Consider the following 27,083-nt stretch of genomic DNA (forward strand, 5'->3'; position numbering starts at 1 on the left):
CCAAGGGTGACCAGATTTCAGCAAGGTGGGGGACGGCCCCACCCCTTCATCCCAGTCCTTTTGAAACTTCCCACTATAGAGTCCAGAACTACTGTCAAACCAAGCTCCTAGCTTGAGGAATCAAAAGTTTGACAATCCCATACACCAGATAGTCTGAATCCCATTATCACTCTTTCTGAGTTGGATGCCAAGTAAGGAAGTAGAGCTGAGGAGGAACCGTGGCTCTTGTCAGTTTGCTCAAAACCTGGGAAGCATTGATGAGATATCACTTAAAAAATACTTAAAATAACTTTTTAATCTGTAGATAAATATCTAGCAATTTGGAGTGTGCATGTCACAGTCATCAAGAAGAAGACATCCTTTCTTCCACTCTCAACAAATATATGCCCCAGAACACTTCCCACTGCAACACAGCCTCTGCATGTTCTGTCAAGGAAACTTCCAATCCACACTATAGTCCACTGATCAAGGAATTGGCTATCATTCCGAATTCTGTCCAGTGTTATTATTTCTTAAAAACCTGGTAGTACCCAAATGGAACCTGAAGTATATTTGCATTGCAAAGTACTTACCGCCCTTCGAATCTATGTTTTAAAAAATCAAATAATGCTTTTTGCATCATATCTGTTACCTAGAAGGAAAAAAACCAACAAATTAATAATCACACAGGAAATTCATAATACTTAATGCTAATATTATTATATAATAAAGCTGACAATAAATCCTGTATCTGAACAACAGGATTGGAACACAACTTATTCTTAATCTCAATTCTGACATGAAATAAAATACAAGTAAGCAGCTATTCCATAGGAGTAAAAAGCTGTCTGATGTTTGCCTATGTTATAAATTATCAAATACAAATGAAGCACAGTATTTTGTCAAAAACAAGACCACTGAGTCAATTACCTCATATCCCTTCAGAGAAGGCCCCACTAAAACTACTGGTCGCATAGAAGGCACTACATCATAGGGAGGGATGTGCTCTGTCTGCAAAACAAAAAAGGTTTTCAGCATCATGGCCCCTAGAGAAAATGTTATATACTCTTTACAGTATTAGGAACTCTGAATTTCCAGCAATGTCACAGGAATCTCAGATTAATTAACTTTTCCCAGAAACTGGTAGCACAAGATAAGGACAAAAGAGGTTTGGGGATTTCTTTAGAAAAAAATTTTCTTTGACTTTAGGGTTTCTTACTGTTTTCATATTTTCTCTGGATAGTTAAAACCTCTTATTCTGGATCATGCACATTTCCCACTGCATAATTCCTAACTCGTAAATTTAAAAGGTTATTTCCAACAACTAATTGATTGAAATGGTAAATTCTACAGATGTTTTCAACAGAAATTATATATAGGAAATTATGAAAGAGAAAAATAAAAGAGGATGAGAAAAAAGCCCACAAACCATCTATTTTTTTAACATTCAAATCTGCCCATTGCTTAAAATAACATTGTGACATCACTGCAAATTCCCATGGCTGTACTTAGTCTGACATCCACATTTGCATCCACAATTCAATTACAAATTAAATCAAAGTAATGACTGATCAAGTTAGTATTTCTAGAGAATTATCATAAGCAGAGCTTGGGATAGCATTTCTTCCACTTTGGGAAGTTCTTGTCACCACCCAAGAATGGATTCTGGTAGTACCATATTTACCAAAATACTAACTGATGTATCATACACAATTTCTAGAAAAGTATTCTGACACACAGAGATAAAAAAATTGCCTCGTTTAAAGGACTGCAAAAATTTTATATTTTTATCACAATAGAATTTAAAAAAATAAACTACTGAGTTTGGTATTTTTTCTTCTTTAGTAAGTGGCTGTTCATTATATATCTCCATGAATGGGGTCTTACAAAAAAGAGTTTTTTGTTCATAAGGAAGGTTTTGGTTTGTCTTGGGGAAAAAAAGATTTAAATCCAAACCCAGAAACGTGTGGGTGTTACAGAAAAAGAAATGCCAGATCTATTTTTCCAATGCTTACATAGTACAAATACATCAGTCAAGATCACAGAATACAGACATTGTTCATTGTTCCAGAACTCAATGTATCCCAAGGTGTTTCGCAATAACATTAAAATAAGTATATACATTCCAAAACACAAACCCACAAAGACAGACATTTATACAGTGACAGCACGCAATGCTACACAAGCAGCAGTCTAAAGCAGTCTAAAACACAGAAAACATTTTTGTGAATGTCCCTCAATGTAATTTGTTTTTTGTTACCTGTAGTTTCACTAGATAATTAATAACATGAGAATGAATACCAGTGCCCAAGGCATCATAAGCATGTGAAATGAATTTATTTTTCACAGTACACAATCTGACTCAACACGTTTCAAAGCAAATGCCTGCAATTAGGCTGGGCCTGTATCCAAAAACAGCCCTCCACTGCTCTTGCTAACATTTTTAATAATCTGCTAAGCGTATTTGAGACAGATTCGAAGAAAAATTCATTACAGTTGTGCAAGTGCTTTTAGCATGAGTGCCCTGATGCAACAGATCTTTGTCTTAATGTGGTTGACTTAACCAAAGGCATTCATGCTAGAAGTTAACCAGGTATCCAACGATCAGGGCAAGCACAGAAATTACCTTATTTGATGGAATATGGGTATTTTTAAAATCTGTTGCAGTGGGCATTTTTTTCTCTAATCTTTATAGTTTAAAATAATGAAGCTGTCAGCAGAAAATTGAGTAGAACTGATCTAATGGAAGCATTTAAGTTCTTTAATTTAGCAGTAGAGAATGTAAGATTTTCTAAGAGACTGGTACTGAACTAGACAGCTTTCACTGCAGATTCAAGTTCAAATATGAACTCAGAATAAAAACTGGCAGATTTGACAATATGGCTTTTATTCAGTGGTTTGACTATGCAGATTACTTTGGGAAGGCCATGAAGTACGTACTGTAAATGTCACTATTACAAACTCCATTAACAATAGTAATAATTCTTATATGGAAGAAAAGAGGCACCACAAATTAAAAAAAAGACCTCATCCAGGTCTAAAGCAGTTAATCTAGAAGCTGCATCTTTGCAAGATGCTTATGCAGATAACATGTCAACATGTATTAATCTTCCCTATAATTTTTATCCAATTAAAAATATGATTAAGTAAGAAACAACTCAGAAGTAAGAACCTGCTGTAGATTTTCACACCAGGCTTAACAGACCAAACTGAAGCCAATAGTAGTGACTTTGGAAATGAGAAGGATTTAATACTATGTAAAAGAGTTCAAGAAAAGAGAGACAGAAACAAAGATCTAGTTATTAAACACGAGAGCATCCACAGCAGGGACAACAATGTCACTTGGCACTGTTTAAGCACTATAACAGTCTGTTATTACCTGTAGATTTAAGTGAGTGGTTAAAACCAAATGAATGAAAGCTATGAAGACTAAAGATTTTAAAACAAAAAAGTCAAAATGTAGTATTTCACTACAGAGTTTGGCTGCTACCTAGTGTGTTGCTAACTTATTCCAGAGAAGGTCCTAAAAAATGTATTGCAGCTTTTTGCAACAGGATGCCAATTGCATAATTCTGTAGTTATCTGGGTTATCTATGGAGAGACATCAGTTCTCCTGGGAACCACCAGTACCATTTCCAATAGCTGAGATACTAAAAAAGTCTCACTGATGGATGGCAAGATTTGGCTGATAATTTATACATGACAACAGAAAAAACTTGAAGTAAACTGTTGAAACGAGTCTGAGGTTTTCCACTGGTCTTGTGCACTTGCAGACTTTTCACTTAGGAAGTGAGCTTGGAATTATAAGCTTAAGTACAGACAAAATTAAAAACACAACAAATTTGACAATTTGTTTCCTAAGTCCAAACTGAGTATCTGATAGATTCCAATAATGATTTCAACAGATTGAGTAATTAAAAAAAAAAAACAAAACAAAAAACCTTAAGAAAGATATAGAAAGAATAAACATGCACTAGAGGGGTGTATTACAATGCTAGAAATAATTTTCTCAAACATTTAGAAGCCCTTCTAAGTGTGTCCTATTATTCCATCAAAAAGGATAAGTACATAGCAGTTTCACAGACACACTGAACTTTTGCCTGTTTTCCTGTAATGAATCCACTATCAGCTCAACACATCTCTCCATCCTTAATTCTAGAACAGCTGCATTGTTAATCTGGAGTCATAATGCTAATGATGCCAGTGGCAGGATACACACAGGCAGTGTCGATACAAACTTACCGATTTCTGCTTCTGCTTAGCTACAGCAGCATGGAAAAGAAACAAAGAACAACAAAGCATGCATGTTATTGGCTTGTCAAAGGACACAGACAGTTAACAGGACTAGAAATGCGACGCAGTGCAGGTGAGCAGGTGGACAGATGGGAGCTTGGAAGTCGGTGTTACCTTCTTAAAGAAGGGCATTCTTTTCTCTTTGGAGTGGGGTGATGTTACACTGTTTGCACTGGGTTTGGGGGAGCGATGATTTGCTGGAATATCATTTTCTTCTGCATCTAAGCCAGTGGCATCTATGTCTACAGCTATATATAGACAAACAATTCAGAATTATCAGATGACAGGGAAAGTAAAGATAGGTTAAAAAGGAAATTACAGGTAAAGAGAAATAAAACTGTCCAGAGTAATAAATAAATAAATAAATAATTAATTAATAAATAAAAATTAAAAGTGAACCATGAGAAAAAAAAACACAATAAAACAAAGGGAAAAATTTAAAGGTACAGTACACTAGGATTAGAAGACAGAAGGCAATCTGTAACAGCTACTGTAAAATTTACAAAATGGTCAAACAGCCAAGTTTGACCTTATTACACTGGTACAAATCCAAAGTATTCACTGGAATAGGTAAGACTTCCACCAGTGTAAACAACAGAACTTGGTCAGCAACATTTATATTGTTTTATAGCAATGAACACTAATTGAAAATGGGTATCATCAATTGAAATTTGAAATGTCACTACTGTGTCTATGGGACATGAAGAAGTAGAAGAAAAATCACTTTTGATGACAAAATGAGCCAGATAGTGGTACAATGTTATTTACATTTATCTCGGGATGGACTACAATTGGCATTTTTAATCTCTGTAAATAAAAATGCATTGTGCTCATATGATACATTTATTAGGAATAATTAAACACAGATCTACTAATAAAATGAAAACAAAAAAGAATCGATAGCAGAAGAAAGGAAATTTATCCCAGCTTGGCTCAGAGACATGGATCCTATTTAAAGAGAGAGGATGTAGGCAAGGTTAAGTGGAAGTGAATACAATAAACCTTTGCTGTTCAATCTACATAATACAATCAATATAAAAAAAAGTGCTTATACCATAACTACAAATTATTTATACCTTTTAGCAAGAAAGTAGTAACAGTTTCAACAGGAATCCTCACAGACTCAGTAATAAATACACTTTCAAAATGCAAAGTCATATTATCCTGAATGCTGAGTAGAACAGATACCTGCCAACAACATCTAAAACAAAACGAAACCAAACAAAACCTTTCTTGTTTACAACAATTAATCCTGATCTTAAGTAGTGATTTAAGCTTGTCTTCAGAAAGCAAGTGGATGCAGAAAACTGAACCACAAACATGTACAACACCCCCCTCGTGTGTGAAGATCTCACCCACCTCTGCACTCCCTCTGGTAACACATGTTTATCTTACCATGCCATTATGTCGAACTTAGCCTAACCCTAAATAGATCTGTAAGCAGAATCATTTGTATTGACTTTATCCAAACCCTTAATTAATCATTGCAAACTATTATGAAACCATCTTAGTGACCTGATTTCATCTGCTTCATGAGTGGGACACCAACTAATACAGTGGCATGTGCTATTAAATTATGTAACAAATAAATATTTCTGTCAAGCCTACATGGAGCTACTGATAAAAAAGACACTTGGGGCAGTGATCTCTTTTGTTTGCATAAAGTACATTTCCCATTTGAATTATCCACAGATATAATGCCTTGATACCTGACATTCCCTGAGTTACTGTGCTTTTGAGTCTGCCCTTCCCAGGAAAAACCCAGTGAGTAGATCTGCATCCTGTTTCTATAATCCTGCTCCTAAAAACAGCCACAGAAATCATGTAACATTTTCTTCTAGCAACACTGTTCCTTCATCCTCTTCATAAGTAAAAAAAGAACATATTATCTTTTCTTGAATACAGGCCAGCACAGATGCTGCAAATCACTCACAACAAGACATATTAAAACTCCTTTGGTTCTATGATCAACCGAAATTGTCAGTAAAGAAAAATCAGTTACCTTAAGCTTTTCCTGTAAGAAAGAAATGCAGAATTTGGTCAGCTAGTTACCAATATCTCCTTTTTTCATTTTCAGTCTTCACACTATGGAACATCTCCTGTGACAGTTCTTTTACTGTTAACTATCTTTAGTTCATTGGGATTTTTTCAGTCGTTTTCGGCATTATTCTTACCCAGTTTGGTGGCCTAACAGGATTGTATGGATTATTTGCTATATCAATATTGATTATTTAAAGGGATATGAGCCTCTCTTTCATTTGTTTCTCACTGGTTCTTCATCTTGTTTGTCAGTTTGTTTTGTTTTGGTTTTTCTGTGGCACTATTTTATATTGAAAAAACCCTATCCCTGACTCAAAGTGAAAAAATGAAATTAACTTAGTATTCTTCAACTCATTAAATAATTGATGTATTTACAATTGATTATATTTTCAAATAGAGGTGTGGTAGTAATAACTGCATTGTGTTTTGAAGTCACTTAATTCTTGTTTTAGTCACAAACTATGCTTCTTTCACCTTTCTTGGGATGCCTTAAGAAAAAATAATGTAAACTCAAAATCTTGCGATCACAGAACAAGCTAATGTGCACTATCCATACATATTTTCCAAATCTTCACTGTAACTGAATAAACTTTAACAGATTTCCTTCTTTCTCTTGAAAGACAGTATCTGAAGAAACAACTCAATGCAATGAAAATTAGAGGATGGGTAGCAATCAGTCAGCTGGTAATCTAGGTGATCTCTGTGCTTTTAACTCTAAATTCTGTGCAACATTCTGGAAATATATATATACTGATCTTCAAGTGTTTTTCTGATAGCAAATATTATTACAGAATTTCAGATGCTCTAAGATTACAATATAAGTCCATGGACAATTTTACTACAGAAATGCAGTTGTTGAAAAAGTTGGCCTTAACAGTAAATATATCAGTTTAAAGCCATCAGAAAATAAAAGATTAAGGTGTGTTCTACACTCTTGTTAAAGACACACATTAGTAAACTAATACAATATTTTCAAAACAAAAGAGAAGTTCAACTGAGGCGGAATTTTTATAAACAAACTGCAATTGTAATAAAGTTGGTTGTTACTAACAAATCCAAGGTTTCACAAGACAGATATATTTTTCAATTAATTGAAACAAATGAAGCCACTACCAAAGCATGATTTAATTTCTCTGTCTCCCTTTTAAATGACCAAGTAAATACTTTAAAATCTTCAGGCTCATTTTAAGATGCCTGCTCTGTAGACCAGACTCCATATAAATGAATATGATTGGAAGATCCATCTCTTTGCCCTAGTATACAAGGCACTAGTAACACTCATAAATATTTTCTGTTTTCAGAAAACATGGGAAGATAAAACATCCAGCAACACAGTAGCTGAATTCCATAGAAATTATTTTTGTGATCTTCTGCTGTGCTTTTTTTATGGAGCTAATGCCAACATCCTCCCATTTGACATGTATTTACTTCATATCATTTGATATTGAATCCAACCTCACTAAAGTTAAATCTGTATGTTGATGCTCTATGTACAAAATAGTATTTTTGAAAAATTTGTCAAAGGCAAAAAATATCCATTATCCTAGAATTACGTGAAGCACACCCTCGTGATCAGAACTGTGAAACTAAGTGTTCCTGATGTTTTAAAATAATGCCTTTCTTGATGCTACTGCAGAAACCTCTCAGGAACTTCTATTTTTATTGCTGTTTTTTCTCCTGTACAAGAAGGTACTTATTGTTCAGTAGGAGTACTCAGACCAGACGAAACCTTCCACTATCCTACTGTAATGCAGTCTCACAGATCTATTATGTCTTCGCTATAAAACTCTGTGGTAAAAGCAAAGAGGGAATTTTGTGCTTCAACAGCCCTATCACTGCCTGAACTTGCTGGCATTGATTCCATTACTTCAAAAATGACACTTTAAACCACCCCAAACCGGCCTTATCTGGTAACACATCCCTAGGGCTTTAGCTATGAAGAATGGGGAATAAGAAGAGGAGGTCTAAAGATCCATGAATTTTAACAGATTAGGTTCATGAGTCTCTTTACTGAGGGGTTCACAACCTACTCACCAGACGATGGAGGCGTCGATTTTCTGGAACTAGGAACGATGTCACCCAAACTGGATGAAGAGTTTCCTCCTGATTTACTGAAGTAAAGTAATAAATTAGTTTGAAGTTCTGTAGCTTTCTCAGTATTTAATCTAGTTTACTTATTATCTGCTTTTTAAATGAGATGCTAGCTGTGACACAAACAGTATTTCTGGCAGTGGTATAAAATATACATCTCACACAAAATGCATGTACATTTTGAGACCTGAGGAACTGCAAACATCAATCATATCTCCTGTGCTGCTGTGCAATTCATTCTGCTGCTCTCACTTCCTCATGATCTTAATACAATTCAATAATTAATATGGCTACTAGTATATATTAATTAATATTACAACCCATTAGTAAGAGTAATTCTTAAGCCAGTGAGCATATCTGTTTCCTTTAGCTGAGGAGTTATTGATAAATTCCTAATGAAGATAAGACTGCGTTTATCATCTTTTCAATTTAATTAACATACAAATTCTTTTGCTTTCTCAATGCAATTTAGCACTTAAGAAAAAAAGTTTCTCAAAGTTAAAGCAGTCTAAGGTCTTGCGAAGTTCAGCCTTGTAAAAACCTATCCAAGTTGTGAAAATGAAACACCACTTCCAGTCTTTTTTATTTCAGTTACCATAATGAGAAAAGCTCTGAAAAGATGTAAGAAAGGTTATTTCACTCTTCAAAGAATTCATGTGATAGCACTATTTTCCACTTCCTCTATTTTAAAATATTAATAGGCACTAAGTAAATGCATTTGTGGTGTAGGACAATGTTATCTTCAGCGAGAATTTCTGAAGAATGGAAGCCTCTGTGATTTGGAAAGGAACCGAATCACTGGGACAGATCTGGCTGTCCCAGAAGTGTCACTGGAGGAATAAGGAATCCAGCATCCTTCTGCTGAGGACACACTCTCATGGGAAAGGCATTTCACAGCTGGTGAATGCAGCTGAGCACTGCACAGTCACGGTGTCCTACTCGAGACAATGACCTACAAACACTGCTGCCCTTCCTATGTAGATAGGAGAGCATTTCTGGTTTCCTGAATGGTTCCTAGCTCAACTCTTGGTCCATCCCACTCAAATACACTGGGAATATTTGTTTCCTTTATACTCAAAGGGGAACAAGTGACACTTGTTTCCACAGGTGTTACTAGAAAACTACTTTATTAAGAATTCAACAGTAAAGGTGACATTAATCTTGTAGTATTGTTAAGAATATCTAGAAACAATCCTTTTTCTTATGCAATGATGACTGCAGTCAGAGATAACAAATGACGTGACATGAAACTTCCATAAAATGTAGTGCTCTTAAAAACTGTATTTCTAGGCAATGAATTTGACAAGACTATTTTTCCCTACGAGCTAACTAACAGGCACTGGGTTTGGCTTACAAGTAAATTAATCTTAACATTTTCTCTAATTTCTAAAATGAGCTTTAAATGTGTTTAGAAATAGCAAGATCATCAAAACAAGTAAAAACATGCTACAAAATTTAGATAAATCAATTTTAAGTCAAAAAATTTACTAGCACATAGTAAATGTACTTACTGCAATGTATATTAGCAACTATTTTATGACAAAAAGAAGGAAACTCTTTCAATTGTAGGCCACCACAGATCACCCATCTAAATATCTATTTTTTCCTCTCGAATAGCAATGACACTAATAAGCTTATGAATTAACAATCTAATATATAAAAACAATTTTGTATATTATATAATAAATAATATAATTCATTATATATTATATAATTATTTCAGATATATAATTAAATATATATATAAATTTTTCATTGATTAAAAATATTTGTAGCTGCCATTAACAATAATTAAGCATATATATGACCGATACACAGCATCAATTTCCAAGTTGTGTCACAGACAATGTTGCTATTATCAATGATTTCTTGTTATTACCTGGAGTAGAATTTTCCTTGTTTTGCCTTTTGTTCATGCTGCAGCCTCATGTTTTCTAGTTTGACTGGGCTTGGTATGAATCCTATTTCACAGCCTTCTTTTACCAATCGTCCTATCCACCAGTCATTATTAAATTTCTACAGATTTAAAAAAAAAAAAAAAGTAACATGCTGAGAAATTACTGGATGTAGGATAACTTTGTTATTAGATTTAATTTTCAGCTATTCTATTTTTTGTCATTCTTCCCGGCAGTTAATCACTGTGCTATGTTATTATGGCAATTAAGAATTGTGGTAATATTCAGAAATGCATTAAAATAATTATTCCTTTCAAATTATGAAAATCCACAGTACTTAAGTGGAAACCTTCCTGCAAAGATTTCATGTTTCTCTCTGGTTTTTATTCCTACCCATTTCACCATCTTTATTTTTTCTTGCTTCATAGTCTTCCTCTCTCATTCATGAGAGCTGCCTTTGTTCTCCCTTCATGGTTCTCCTTGGTGGACACCAGAGACTTAGGATCTACTCTCACCTACTGCTACAATTTTTATAGCTCTGCAATAATCTATTTTTCTTATTCTATTTTATTCAGTTCTCTGTTTAAATGAAAAAAATACTACTTCTTAAATTCCCCCACTTCTCACTAAAGCCTTCTGAAATATGACTGAATTCAGCTGCTTATATATAACCTACTTCAGATAGCTCATGTGATCTGCATCTTAAACTTACTATGATAGATCCACAAGGAATGAATATCTTTGGATAAGTAAAACAGCCTAACAATTACACAAGACCACCAGATAGTCCAATTAACTGACTTGCAGCTTTGTTAAATATGAGATATTGACTACTTTAATTGAACACCTTTATTCATACACACTCCCCACCATGTGTGGGGGAGGTTGGTTGTTTTGCAAAGGTCTGTACAGCAGAACTATTTGCTTTTTCCATTCTTATTTATTCACCATTTTTGAAGGAGAATAGGTCACTACGGGCCCACACACAATATTTTTGGTGTTCTATGGGAATAACTACCATCCAATAAGAATTTTTGGTAATTTGGAATATTTACGAAACTTTAAGAGAATGCCTGAATGTGAAGAAAGTAGCCTTCTTGAATCTGAAACTATTAATGTAGATATTATAATGCATATTTAATTATATAATAAGTAGCTTTAACAAGTGTACAGTTAGGAGTAAAACCTGTAAAATGTGTGGGCTCCCCTAAAAATAAATTAGTTTTACCACCATTGGTGGATCAGTGATACACAACCTATATTGCAGTATTATCTTTCACTTTGGCAACTCTAAAAATCTTATGGTGCTTGAGACTAAGAGATATTCCAGCTAACAAATAAAATAGAGATTTAAAAAAAAATCACTTTTAAGCTTATAAAACATAAGGAAATCTATAATATTCATCCAATGGGATGCCTTTGTAAGAAAGTGAGAATACCAGCATTTCATAGGGAGCTACTCTGGAATAGCAGTTTCGCAAAGTTGTATTAAACTGAAATGTACTATTAAAATTATAACCTTTCATTACAAAAGGCTAACTAAATCATTAACTTGGTAAAAGAAAGAGACAGAAAATTAAAAACCACCATTAAATTAAAATCTGAACAGATGCTATTTTTGTCCTACAGTACAACAGATTACCACACAACAATATTAATTTTATTACAGAATAAAAATCCTAAATCCATAGGAATTTCTTCATAAAGAAATAAAAGCATGTGGAATACACTTCTGCACGGTCTCAAAGATAAATGCTGTATCCATATACAAGGAGTATAAGATACTTTTTAAAGTGAATAATACCACACATAAAACTTCCTAATTTAAATTTTTTTTTGAAATCTTGGTAAAGAGGTGTCCAGCTCTCAAGGTGATGGCTGGGGTGAGTGATTCTCTGTAATTCACCTGTGTTTGCAGTGTCAAGGGAAACACAAAAATTAATTAAACACAACGCAAAACGATGACCAAAGCCTCAAGAGATCTGTAAGATACTGTGATGCAGCAGCTTTTTCACGCAGGAAGGGATCCGTCATCCTTATGTGTACTGAATTTTAATGAATGTAACCTAATAATGAAGATAAATTTTCCTCATACTCAATCACTGCAGCACTTTTCATCTTACTCAATCATCTTTACACTTTCCATGTACATTTTGAACTGAGGATTTTCTTGTTTGAGCCCTCTCAGCAGCACAAACTGGTGAACAGCCCTTGGAGACAAGAAGAGGACAGCATTGGTCCACCATTATGGAGGCAGAAGCTACTGGAGATTAACTTCGCTTTCTTTATTTCTAGCAACAAACTAGGCATAAAGCATATAAGCAACACTGCATTTTATAGTCTAATATGTTTTTTCTTTAATCTGTATAAATAATTAAAGTTTGGACGATTCAGTTTCCCCAGCATTAACTGCAGGGAGCACCAGAAGTACTGAAGGAGCAATACCTGATGGATACAGAGCCCTGGAGGATGAGCAGGGCATGGCACAGAGATGGAGGGGAAGGATGTGGCTACACAGGGAAGGGCTGAGCCTGGTGCACCCTCTGAAGGAGCTTCAACCCACCCAGACACAACAGCTGCTGCCAAACAGCAAGAATCTAAGTCCAAGTCTGACTCCTTGTTGAAACCTTTTCAAGTTTGACTCCTTATGGATCCCTTCCCATCTCACCATTCCAGCAGTGCAGCTGGCCTGGTCCCAGGGTCCCTTCCCAACCCATCTCTGGACTAGCACCAGAAGACCCCCTCTCCCTGACAGCTTACAGAGAAAACCAGGTGTTTTTAAAGGCAATCAGCACAGAATGCCTATTCTATTACACCTGGGGCTTCAAGAATATTTTAATCCATTTTTCCACCCCTCAGTGCTGCATGCAGACACAATGTAAGAACTCAGCTGAGCTAAGCTTCCTTTCAAGGCATTTTGAAGATGCAGAGAAGTTCAGGAGACTTTTCCATCCAGATTTTCTCCCACATATATATACATCTGAGACTGAGTTGTGCTGTGAAGAAAAATGCATTAACTTTTAACAGAAAACTTCTAACCCTATGTGTCTGGTTTATATGGAAACAGGGGAAACACCTGATGTAAAGTCTGAGATTACCACTTCATTTGAAGTGCAGATGGAATAGATGACTACACAAAACCATTTGATCTAACCAAACTGAGCCGTATTTTCCAGTGCTCAAGACTCACTGGAGAAGGCTGATGGTTTTCTCTTTCCAGGACTGTGTGCTTGCTCATCTCTTCTTTTGTGTCAAGACAGAGCAGAACAATTCTTTCACACTATGATCAGAGAACATATTTCCTTCACCATATACAGGCTGAATTGAAATTATTCTCTTTTTTTGGTGTGTTTAATATAAATGAAAATGACAATCATTAGCCAAGTCTGTTTCTTGTGTTTCTTTAGTCTCTGTCTGCCTGTATTTCTGTCTTTGTGTTAGGAATGTTTCTTTCTTCCCCAAAGCACCTGTGCTAGTAGAATCATTGTGCATCATCAATCATAACTACTGAGGGATTTTTCATAGTCTAAAATGAGGCAAAGACATAATTTCAAATGCATGTCTAGGTTGCTCTCAACCTTAAACTCACTTTCTATTTCTTTTCCTTCAAATTTCCATATCTAGATGGGCCATGGTGTTTAGAGACAAACCACAATGGAATATGACCAAAAGCTAGGAAACCTTTTAAAATGAAGGAGTCATTCAAAAGGGAGCAGCAGGCTACAGAGGAGGGCCTGCATGTGGAAGTTATTTGTTTGGGAGTGTCTTGCAAGGAGCAGAAAAGGAAAATTACTTTAGGTGTTTGAAACTGTAAAAATTTGAAATTGTCAAAACCAAACTACAGGAAAACAAAACAAATGCAGCAAATGCAAAGCTCATTTATTGACAGTTGCAATTATCTGGAAACGTCATTCCAGTTCTTCAGCATGTAACTGCTAACTAAATATTGTCTGTGCCAGGGAAGTAGCTTCACTAAAAAAATCAGAGACCTCAGGATTTTGATGTTAATTGAGATGCAGTTACACAAATAAAAGAGAAGCAACCCTTAGCTGCTGAATCACAACAAACCCTCACAGTACCAGATTAGAAAAAACCCAGAAATATTTAATCTTTGAATAGTCAGACCTAGGCATTTAAACCTACAAATAAGTGATTTTTACTAGAGAAGAAAAGTACTTGCTTTCTGATCCTCATTAATTTGATTGTAAGAAATTTGTGCCATTGCTTCTACAAGAATAGCATTTAAAAGAACATTCAATTCCTTATATACTGTTACCTTCTTTAACATTTGCAAAGTGCTTTGGCAATGTGAAGTGTTATCAACATTGCAAAACAGTAGCACTATTACTCAAGTATTCCCTTAAAGAGTGATTCACTAAGTTCTCTGGTTTTACTTACTTCTTTAACGTGAAGAAAATCTTTAGCTTCAAATGAGATGGCCATGCCTGGGACTGGAACATCATCTTCATGGGCTGCACTGTACCCAACATTTGTCCGAACTGCAAATGCAACAGGTTTTGACTGCAAAATAAAAGATGAACATCATGAAGATTTCCCTTGCAAACACATACATACATACAAACATCTACACAGGACATGATTTCTGTATGTTATGCTTTTAAAATCATAAAAATTACAAAGAGCTCTCAATGCATCCATGCCAAACATAATAAAGACTAGTTTTCACTGACATTAGTTATTAATATCAGCACATTTCATAGAATACGGATTTTTAGTAAGTGACAGAGCTCTGAATTAATTTGAGGTAAGTCAAACCAGTAATTAGTAATCACAGTCCGCTAGGCAATCCATATAATTTTGTCAGCTTGCAGTTCTTCTGCAAGTTCTGTGTTTGTGTGCTGCCGCAAGAGGTAGGTTTTCCAGAGCTACAAAACCTAAGCTCCACAGACAATGGGGCTGCAAAGTGTGGCAGTGCACTTTCCACACCATTCTTGTCTGGGCATCCATGTGCCAGTCACCTCAAGATCATTCTAAGGGTGCTACAAGTGCAGCCCTCACAGCCTCAGCCCCTAAGAACTGCTTGGGGAAATTGCAAATTTGAAGGAGAGGTGCCAGCAGTTGCCAGTGATGCCTAAGCAAATTATCTCACTGCACTCTGAGAACGGAGCGAAGTGTCTTGAGATCATCATGTCATTACCAAATACTGGCCAGAGAGATCTGTTTATTTCCCTAACTCTTTCTTACGCTGCTAGCTGACATCAGTGAGTTAGAGGATTTTCCAAAGTTTTGTTTCCAAGAAGCAGCTGCCAGAAGAGTCACAGAAGCCCCACATCTGCACAGATTCTCCTTACCAGCCCTGAGCACCTCTCTGTGCAGATATGGTAATAGGAAGTGCCATCCAGCTCAGCCTAGACTACAGCTACCAAGGGTTTCCTCTTCTCAAAGGTACAACCCTTTTATAGGAGAACAACATTTTTTCTTCTTTATTCTAGGCTGAACAACAGCTTGAGCTTGCTCTCCTCACAGAGATTATCACACAGCATCCTTAGGACCCATCACGGTCCTACTCCAGGCTGAACTTTTAGTCCACTTTGTCATAACCAGCTAAAGGGTCTGAAAGGAATCCTGATATGATTATGTATTCGTGATTACATTTCTGAAACTGAGCATTTATGAGAAAAATCATCCAAAACTAAAATTCGGTGATTTCTGCACATCAATTAAAAAATCTTGCAGTGTTGATAAAATGGGAATGTCCACTTCCTAACAGCTCAAGCTCATATTTTAATAATCTCCTCTATAATTTTCCCAATGTTACTCCCACTGTTACCATACATAAAAGATACGAAACTATTACAGAACTAGTCATGCCATGAAAAAAGGAGTCACACAGGCACTGGATTCAGTGATATCATGGATATTCCTTAAAAATAAAATATACCATAAATTACTGGGTTTGAATAATCATACAAAACCTCAAAACTTTCCTGAATATAAAAATTACAGATTAATAGAGTTGATGCTTTCTATGCTATTGCTAATTTCACCACTCAAGATACAAAAAAACACTGAATTATCAAATCTCCTAAGCAATGCTTAAAATCAAAAAGTAAATAATCAAGTAAGTCATTCCCTGTTATTAAGAATGATCATTTTGTAAGTCACAGTGACCTGACACTGTAGAAATATATCTCAGAACCTGGATCTATTAATCTATTAAGGAACAATCTGTGCCAAACACTGATAGGAGAGATAGTATGCTTGCTTATCCATTCTCACATTGCTACATCCTCTAGTAAATATATATAAAAAAAAAAGTTTAACCTCTGTGACTTACTCCTAAAACTAACAGCGGATAAAAGACTTTAGGTTGACTAAGACTTTAAAATCTCAGCAGCATTGCAACAAATAGATTTCTGCAGGAAGTTAATGTCCTTGACACACTTCTTAGAAGTGATCTAAAATTTCCTGTTAGAAGATAACACCTGACTACCCAAGAAAAAGAATACAATAGAAACTACTCCAGAAGTATCTTAACATGAAAGAAAAGTAGCAAGTAAAAGTTCTCTGTCATTTTATGCCTTAAAAAAAAAAAGGAAAACTCTGATCAGAAAAACAAAGCAGAACATTGAGTTACAGATAATCACAGAAATGGTATGTCCCATTTTAGATACTTGTCACACTGGTAGAAAGGGAGGCTAAATTATCATGGGATTAGACTACAATAATTCATCTAATTGAATATTTAAAACTAATTAATTTCTAGAAGTTAAATGCTAGCCTTTTTACATAAATAAATAATTCTGAAGGTTTCATAGCATTATCAAATTAAGTACTTTTCCTGAACTACATTGTCTTGAACTAAAAAAAGCCCAGTTGTTACGTAATTAGGATCTTATATAAAAAAAAATAAAAATATTTGACACATGCACATGTATATTTGAAAATGTATCTAGCATTTGCTTACATACCCTGCAGTTCTAAAATAAGACTGGGTAAAAGCAGTTAAGCATTTGCTGTTCATTCTCTTAATCTCCATGAAAATGGGATGTCAGTTTAGCACTCAGTTAATCCACAGGCTGGACTACAGGGACAGATGTTCACAGATGTTAAAAAATTTAATATGTAGTGTCTCTCCAGAGAAACAAAGTAGCCTGGAATAGTTCATTTATCTTCAAAATTAACACCTTCATCTCATTTTTCTTTTTTTCTCCTGTAAATGTACAACGTTCAACCAGCTTAATAAACCCACAAGGAGAACAATCAGACCACGGACATTTCCTGCACCTATGCCATGAGGGCAGCAGGGAACGCACTCTGGAGTGATGTTCTTCATGAACCAATTTCAGATCCTGATATAAACTAAGAACATAAATCAACAAAATCTTATTCAACAACTGTTTAACCAACTTTGGCTGGATATATTTTTGGTAACGACATAAAGTATGTCTAGAGCAATCCTACCAAATTTTCTCTTTCTGTATCGGGATCTCACCTCTTCCTTTACAAGTTATATTTAGTTTACACATCTTCATACCAACTCTCATTAAAAATTTCATACTATTTACAGTATTATTACACTTTACTACTTATATTTCTTTGTGCCATAATTAACTTGTATTGAATGTAAACATGAGCATTTGCACATTGTATCTGTTTCAGTCAATTTGTCAGTATAAACAAGTTCGTACCAGCATGGTTGAATTTGTATTCAAGAAATATTTCACTCAATAATAGAACAAAACAATACAATCTGTCCTCTAGTAATGTACTTAAAACATGACAGGACCTTTTTTTTCCTGTAACTAATTTCAGATTTTTTTATACTGTGCAATAAACCCAGTGAAGGCAGCCCCTGGGGATCCCAGTCAAGGAGACAAAATTTCTGTCCTGGAATTTGCTCACAGAACAGGTCATCTCCCTCATGGCTACTAGTTTTGTAATTGTTGCTTGATAATCAAAGTATCTCCATTCCTCATCCACTACCAGGATGTAGAAAAACTGATGAAAGCATTCTCCAAACCATTTACATCTAAAATTTGGCTTGATCTTGGATCTCTGGTCCATTTTATTTCTTACTCTGTTACATCACCCCCACAGTAGAGGCACCTCTGTATTTAGACCAGTTTAAATGAAATCAGAATGCACCTTTATGAAAGCAGTGCCAGCTAAGACAAGAACCGACTCAGAAAATGATTAGTTACCATTTTGACAAAATGCTTGTCAAAGTTGGTGCCTGTGTTAAAGTTCAAAAAATGTGTCTCAAAGGAAGTTCATTCCCTCCCTATGCCTACATAAAGCTATCCATCCTTCATCCTATCCACTTTTCACACATGCATGCAACCTTATCCTGAAAACAAGGAATAATTCTTCTCTTGGGTAATGAATATAATGGGTGTCTCTCAAATCACTAACAAGTTTGCACTCATGAAAATTTAAAAAGTCACCTTTTCTTTCATCTGAGGAAAGGTGATTACTGCTACTACTGAACTATTCACTTGTAGTCTTAGTGGGGAGCAAATATGACAGATGATGACTTGTGTTCAGCACTATTTTCACAGAGTAGCCCTGTATACAGTATTTGCACCATCAACAATATTAATATTCCACACAGGACAAAGATCAATAGCACTGTGATGACCTAATGACTCTTGCGTTGAAAACATCTTCCTTTATTTTGCCCTGCTATATATTTTGACATAGAATCAAATATATAAATCAGAAGCAGTTCAAAACCTCTATGTTTTACAGAATTACATGATTTTTATTACTATTATAAAGAAATCTTCAATGTTATGAAACCTATACTGTCACAAAAGCAGCTTGGGAATGCAAACAGAAAAATAATAAAAGAACTTTTCTATTTTACCTTTTTTACTTTGTACACTAATTCATACACCCATTACACAAGAAAGAAAAATCAAACCCACCTAAGAACACAAACAATTTACAGGAAATTTTTGTCCTAAATGCTGATTATTGCTGGAGAATAATGACATAAGAAATTGTCCAATCTCTAACAGACTCCAGCATCTGCTCAGCAATCTCATTCCTAAGGAACCAATGGCAATTTATGAATGTCCCAACAGAAAATTAGGAACATATACAGATGTCACTAAAAGCAGTGATGAAAAATATGACTTGCCAGCAAAGATCAGGCTTTCTTTTACAGCCATAGTGTGTGTACCAAACAAGCCTGGTAGGAAGCCAGAACTACAAAATAATTGAGGTAGGAAGGAGCCTCTGGTGTCTTTCAGTCCAACCCCTGCTAAAAAGAAGGCCTGTTTGATCAGGCTGCTCAGGGCTGTGTCCCAATGAGTCTTAAACACCTCCAAGGACAGAACAACATAACCTCTCCATCCATCTTACTTCAGTATTTGACCACTGTGGTTGTGAAAAAAACATACAGGAACTATGGTTTTCTCACATATCAGTGCGTGAGGAACAGAGAAATACACAATAGAAAACAAATACCTAGTTTTATAGTCCAGTACAAGCAAAATGAAGTGTTATTACAAGTAGAATTTATCAATTATCAGTTTTAATTGTAAGTTTAAAAAGAGAGTTTCTGTTGTATTCAGGACTTCCAACAAAGTAAAGGAGCTGAGAAGTACAGTGTGAGAACAAAACACAGTACAATTGTAGTTAATAACTAGCAGCCAAAGTACAGTGGCATAATGACATCCAAACTCTTTTGTATTATAATGGCTTTGGATAGCAAAGATCCCTTCAGAAGGGTCTGGGAGAGAAGTAGCTAAACACAAAATTATTTGATCTGAGTACATTTTCCCATCTGTTTCCAAAATTAGGGCAATGTGAACTATGTCCAGGCATTACCAGCACTTCCTCTGCTACTTTACAAAGGGTTGGCTCTCTGAATTCTTGCCTAGGACACAACTGCTGCTCTCTGGTGCCTTCTGCAGGAGCAGCCAGCCAGGTGTCTGTCACACGAGCCCCCCACACCATCAGCCTCCCGCTTGGACTCAACACGGACTGTAAGCGTTGCTACACGGAAACTCAGCTATTAAAGCTATTAAAGCTTAATTCCGATTTTTCTTAGGATCAAGGATCATTGGAGAAACTTTCTGAAGAAACCTCTGAATCCTTCCAGTTCCTTGGAATCCCTCCTACAGCAACGCCTGCTCTCAATGTTGCAAAGAAGGAAAATTTAACACATCCAGCTGGTACAAAAGAGAGTCTGCCAGATCCATTTTTTCTTAACAATAGGTAGATTTCAGAGAATTATTTTTTTGTTCTCTAGTACTCTCTAGAGATACTTTTGTTACTATTTTAGCTCATCTTCACACACAGCTTGAAAGTCATGTTTCTTACTTCCTTTTGCGAAATCGTATTTTAATAGAGTCACCAATGTTGGTTGACATTCAGCTCAGGAGGCAGCAAAGACTGAAATAGCTGTACTGACGCACACCAAGCTTTCTCATATGAGCAGAGTTTTTTTATTAGAGCATAATGCCAAAACTCAACGGTGGCCATGTGTTGTCTGCATGCAAGTGTGCCAGAAAGGTGGCTCTTCCACACCACCCACCTGGGGAGTTAACGGGAACCGCTGGAAACCGGCACAGCTGAAAAAGTCTGTTTGTGCTTACTGAAAACATGCTTATTCTGGCAGCAAAAGCCAACAGATGAAAACTGTCATTTGCAATAAAAATACTATGCTGGGATTTCAAGTTCTTTTTTCAATGTCACAATGACGATGTTTTAGGCTTATGAGACATCTTAAGCTTATGAGACAGCATTTTAGCAGTTCTTAGCTTTCTGGCTAAACTGAGGTTCACATCGAGAAAAGATTTACAGTAACATATTCAGGCTCTTCACAAACAAAACTTTTCAAGGAAAAGCAAAATTCTGTGACACAGCAAGCTAAAGCAAACACTAAATAAATCAGCAATGCAATGGTTAAAAATATAGACACTACTACCAAAATATCTTTTAAAAATGCTGTTTTGCTTAAATTGTTTCTTAATTCAGTGTTATTCATGTGAGGTTTTTTGCTGGTTCCAATATTTATGAATATTTAATTCTGCACTTCATTTTTTCAGTTGGATCACAAAGTCTCTACAACTGATAGAATCAAAGGTTAATGTTTGTTAAAATGTTTCACTTCTATACAATATTTTAAGCATGTTTTTCTAAGTAACCAACCTCCATTATTCAAAACATACATTTTGTAGCTAGACTGCTGTTTCCAGGAATTATATCGTTACATGTTCCAAGGATGATATTTTAGAGTCTGAAAAGCCAAATGTTCTATTAGCTCTTAACTCATAAGCTGAACTAAAACTGAGAAGTTATGTAAGGATATGATAAACACTACAGCTGCCTCAAAGCTCCTGCCCCTTGCAAATGATTACATTTTATGGCCATAGCTTATGTTACCTTATACCTCACCTGGGTATATATTGCTTATATAGGACTTTAACTATCTGAGATACTTCTCATTTTTAAATTAAAATGGCATCTATACTGCAAATCTCCCTGACAGCCTACATACAGATTACATAAACACAGACCACGTATTCACAGCACATCCAAAGCTGTGGTAAACGAGTATTTGTTAAACTTGAAAGTTAAACACCCCAGACTTAGGAAAAGTGGAAATGAGTCGACCTTAGGGGAACGGTGGTGGCATCTTTAACTTAGCCCTCACTCTGTTTAGTATTATTGTCTAACTATTAACTTCACAATAACATATTGTGAAGCACTACAGAATCACAGCATCACAGAAGAATTAAGGCTGGAGAAAACCTCCAAGACCAATGAGCCCAACATTTGAGCCCAACATTTGAGCCCAACCACCACCTTGTCAACTAAACTACAGCATTAAGTGCCATTTCCAGTCATTTCTTGAACACTTCCAGGAATGCTGACTCCACCACTTCCCTGGGTTACCCATTCCAATGCCTGACCACTCTTTCAGTAAAAAAATTCTTCCTGATGTCCAACCTGAACCTCCCCTGCCATTTCCTCTTGTCCTGTCACTGGTTGCCTGGGAGTAGAGACCAGCCTCCTTTCAGGTAGTTATCAAGAACAATACAGGAGGATCTTTCCTTGCAAAAAAACCAAGAATGTGTGAAACACAAGGAGCTCTCCATAGCATCCAAGAACATTTCAATGGATTCATTTTTGCCATCAAGTTCCCAGTTCAAAAGAGGAAAAGCAAATGGTCACTAAGGGATGATTTAAAATGCCATCCCCCAAGCAGGGAGATAATGCACCAAACCCATGACAACAAAAGAGAAACAAAATAATCAACAACTAATTACTTGTTAAATATAATCAGACTATAAAGTCTATGGCTTTATATATCTGCACAGGAAAGCTAAGATAGCACAAAACACTTTGAATATATCATTTTCTACCTTTGGAGCACCTGACATTGTATACACGGCTTGTACATTTTTCTATTTAATTACATGTGTGTGTGCAATTTTCTATGTTTAATTAAAACAAACAACAAAAGGATCACTTTGGCAATGTTTTTCTAGTGTCACACTGACATTTTCAAACACCATCAGTATGACTGAAATCTCTATATCCATTGCCAAAAATTCCTTGCAACTTCCAGCACAGAATTAACAGACTGCAAATGGTTTAATACTCCATAAGACGCAGAGCACTAGAGCCAAGGCACACTTTGGCTCTGCTGTTCAAATATTTGCTGGAAGCAGAACGACTGTGAAACTTGGGAGCTAGAGCTTTTCCAAGCAAAACTAATGAGGAATGTAGTTTTATCTAAAATTTTTAATTTTATTTTAAAAAAACAAAGTTTACACGAAGTAAACTATTAGGACAAATATCATATTTCTGGCAGAATAACACATATAAGCAAAATAAATTCTACATCAACAACTTCATCTATTATAGCTCTCCTGTATCTTGTATCTCTTGTGTTTTCAATCCTCCTTTCATGCTTTGGGCAAAAGGGCAATTTTTGACCCCTCAGCCTGGCCACCATTGTGCCTGTGCACATTGGTGAGCACAAGCCCTGTCCCCTCTCTCTGAATGAAAGAGCTCCCAGAAGGGTTAGCATCAACACAGCTGCTGCTGCCCTGCAGTTCTCCTGCCCTGGTACAGGAGGAGCCATGGCCTTGCTCATATGTTCTGGAGATGTGTTTCTGCCAGAAAAAAAAAAAAAAGCTCCAAAGATTTAGAATTAAGCTAGAGCAGTACTAGGGCTTCTCTGACACAAGCCAGGAACCATGGCTGACACAAGGAAGAACCATGCAGGGGAGAAGCCAACAAAAGAACAGCTAAAAGCCAGGCTTTGGGCCTTTCTGTGTCTGAGCGGTGCCAAAAGCAGTCCATCGTCAGCACCTAAAGATTTGTAGGAGCTCTCATCTCATCCCTGTCCAAAAACACCCTCTCACACTAACAAGCTAAAAAGAGAATTACTTCTCTTTAACATTTCCTAATATTCTTATTTACTTTAATATTTCCTAATAGTCTTATTTACTTTTCCTTGAGACATCTCATTTGTATTCCTTGCTCAGAGCACAAGATAAAACATGTTTCCTGGTGGGTGTATGAGATGCAAGAGTGAAGTGCTGTGATGATGATATCTTTACAGAATATATTATGCAGCTGGTGCACAGCTAGTCATCTAGCCAGCAGATGAAACATTAGCTGGCAATAAACCTTACTCTTATTATAGCCATAGAACTGCTAAGGTTTAATTCCAGGCTGGATGCAGAAAGACTTATTATAAAAACATGAAATAAAATGACACAGAATTGTAACAATTTTGTCTTTGTAAGAAAAGAGACATGGCATCAAAATACGAAGTGGCAGTAAGAGTTCTAATTTGGACTTCTAGACTTTTTAAATTTACTGTACCTTCCTTGGCTGAGTGGACTGAATTTTCTGTGCGTATGCAAGGACATAACTCCTCAGTCTGAACCAAAGCTAGTGGAGCAGCCTGTGCTCAGTCTGACCAGGGAATCAACCACAGCTGCCTTTGTGCACACAGCTGTTTCCTCCACACACAACAGGTAGCACACATACAAGTGTTTTACTCATAAGCAGCTGCCATTTACCTTCCCAACATCATGCAGCATTTTACATGCCTAAACCTGTTGCTCCAGCAGGTTCTCCTGGAAAGTAACTGCCACGGGCATGACAATCAGCCCTTCTACCCTCCAACCCCCAAACTGTCTTGCCTTTTATTTTATAGGGTCTAGTATATATCAGAGAAATCCAAAATTTAGTTTCTTTCTCATCACCACGTACTGGAGAGGGGAGAGCACCCAGAGGAGAATGAGGACACTCAGCGGGGGATCACCTCTTTCTCCAGCTGGCCAATCAGAGTCTCTTGTCTCCCTTGCCTTTTTTCCTGTTTCTCCCATTTTCTCCTGATTTTTCCCCCAAAGTCCCTATCCCTATAAATAGGTGATGCACACGCTGGATCTGGTGGGGCAGTAGTGTGCACACCAACAATCCTCAATACACTCTGCACCACTCTGCTCTGCCTTTTTACATGCAATGCAAAACATTAGTGGACACCAAATATGGTTTCCTAATAAGCAACTAAAACTCTGCATACATCTAAGGCTTCTAAAAGAACAACTAAAAAATTCTGTGTCTTTCCTCTAGTATCAAAATTATATAAAATCCATGGCTACACTCCAAGGAGATCTGGAATCCATTCTGAATCGTTGGTAGTCAACCAGAAGCTTGTAAATGGTTTTATGGCATAACCCAGGTGCACAAAGTGACACCAGGGACACAGGAAGACAGATGGTGGACTTCTGCTCTTTATTTTTTTAAATTTGAATTAGTTTTATTAATAGCCATATTTTATTTCCATATTTACTTATAGTAATTAAGAAACTGGAGTTTAAGAGTAGACTATTGAGCTGCAGTGCTGTTAAATTTTCTGGGTTTTGTGAATAAAACCGTTTTGCAAGATGTGGAGAAGGAAAGACAAAATACAATAAAATCAGTGTGTTATTACTTAAATCATACATTTTAATCTTGTTTTAAATTTTTATTTCATCCCAAAGAAATATTCTTTTTTGCTAGCATGAAGAACTTTTAAAATTGGTTGATTGGTATCAAAGTCAAAATTTCTAGTATGTGTTTTAATGTCTGTGTCATTTTTTGTGTCAGACACTGGAAGAAAAAGACATGTTTAACTTGTTTTCATTTAAAATTAATCCTTTTCTGCACAATGAGAATAAAAATTGCTTAAAATGAATAAATATAAACACCATATTGACTTTACACAACTTTGTAATTTTTATATTACTTTAATACAACATTTTCTTAAGTTTTCAAATATTCACTGTAAAATTTAACTGAACTCTTATCTAATAGTGTTTGATATCATGATGGGTTTATAAAGACTGGTTTCACATGAAAAAATACAGATGGTGCACCTAATCTGCATCCAGTTAAAAACTGAAGATAATTATCTGTTTAGGTATCACTAAACAATTTACACAAACTTTTTTTGTCAGTTTGTATTCTCAACAATATGGTATCTAAATGAAATGGAAGTCCACTGCATAACAAAAACCATGTTTTAACACCGTTGTGTAATAACTGCATAATCACAATTTTCATGAAGAAGATAACATTTCCTGTCCAGAAATAGGAGAAAAAAATATGTTGTCTAGGACAACAAATATACAGGTCTTTTCTGAAGTTCAAAATGAACAGTGAGACAGACCAATGAAACTCTGATTTAAGGATAAAATCAGCAAAAAAGCCAAAACAAACAACCCAAGGGAGGGACATGAAAGAGACACATTATAAGCAATCAAGCCTGAAGAAGATAAGAGTTTTATTTGGATAATTACCAATTATATAAAGAGAGTTCGTTGTCCTAATGGCATACTTAAACTATGTAGACATTTATGAAGAATGGAATCAAGCTGGGCAAGAATAACATCTTTGAGTGTACTGGAGACCACAAGCAGAGTTAAAATAAAAGGGGTTCCTCTAGGTTTGTTTCTAATCAGTTGGTAGAAACTGGTTAAAACATGCAAGAACAAAACAAGTGATCAGGAGCTGGAAAAAAGTCACAACAGTCAAGAAAGATTGATAACAAGGGAATGAATACAATGGTCTATGGGAAAGTAGATTTTAATATACTTGGAGTGCATCCTCAAGTATAAGCAGCTCAAAGAAAAAGTTAGCTCAGAAAAGTGATAGGTCCTCACCAAAATATTAAAGGCACAAGCACAAACTCAATTATATGAAAAAAGATGGACAGTTCATACCCTGAAACTGTCACACGAATACAACAGAGGAAACAAATAGGGGGAAAATCAACAAACAGTTATATCTTTCTAAACTGGAAGAATGAAATAAATGAAAAAACAGCAAAATTTACCAGGATAGATGTAAATGGCCAGACATGCATCAACTCTGTATGAAAAGAACACTTAACTGACTCAACATCCTAATGACAGGATTTAGGAACTGGATTTCAATTAGGAATGACCATCAAACATGTGGAAGTCAGTGCCCATAGAGGATGAGCAGGCAAGAATACAGCCCACATGGCCCAAAACAATCAATCTGAGAGGTTCTGGAGCCTCATGCAGCAGTGCTGCACTGTCTTGAGCACAGCACTTCAAGACAAGGTTGAAAGAAGTTTAACAGTTTGGCCAGGAGCAGCAATAATGACGGAAGATTTAGAAAATGGAGAACAAAGAAAACTACTTATTTTCTAGCTTTCAGAGATTGCAAAAAAGTTATGAAAATGCCTGTAAGGTGTGCAGAAGAACAGACTTCTTGATAATGGCTTGAAATATATTTAAGTCTTCATTTTATTTTACTCTCTGAACTTTTTCACATAGG

At 35.9% G+C, this 27,083-nt stretch overlaps 1 protein-coding gene across 10 annotated transcripts in view; it reads right to left on the bottom strand.

Annotated features, from left to right (window-relative positions):
- The window catches only part of CACNB2 (calcium voltage-gated channel auxiliary subunit beta 2), a 155,892-nt gene that overhangs the window by 28,235 nt on the left and 100,574 nt on the right, over positions 1-27,083 (bottom strand). For 7 of the 10 annotated variants that reach the window (XM_015617705.3, XM_015617706.3, XM_015617710.3 and 4 more), the window contains exons 3-8: positions 14,697-14,819; positions 10,283-10,419; positions 8,347-8,423; positions 4,387-4,520; positions 910-990; positions 573-631 (exon numbers count right to left, since the gene is read on the bottom strand). In XM_015617705.3, the coding sequence (XP_015473191.2) occupies positions 573-631; positions 910-990; positions 4,387-4,520; positions 8,347-8,423; positions 10,283-10,419; positions 14,697-14,819 (611 nt within the window). Of the gene's footprint in view, positions 1-572; positions 632-909; positions 991-4,221; positions 4,242-4,386; positions 4,521-8,346; positions 8,424-10,282; positions 10,420-14,696; positions 14,820-27,083 lie in introns of all 10 variants that reach the window. The other 3 variants (XM_015617712.3, XM_015617713.3, XM_015617714.3) reach the window with 1 other exon arrangement.

Source organism: Parus major, chromosome 2, assembly GCF_001522545.3.
Source record: "Parus major isolate Abel chromosome 2, Parus_major1.1, whole genome shotgun sequence".
Lineage (NCBI taxonomy): Eukaryota > Metazoa > Chordata > Aves > Passeriformes > Paridae > Parus > Parus major.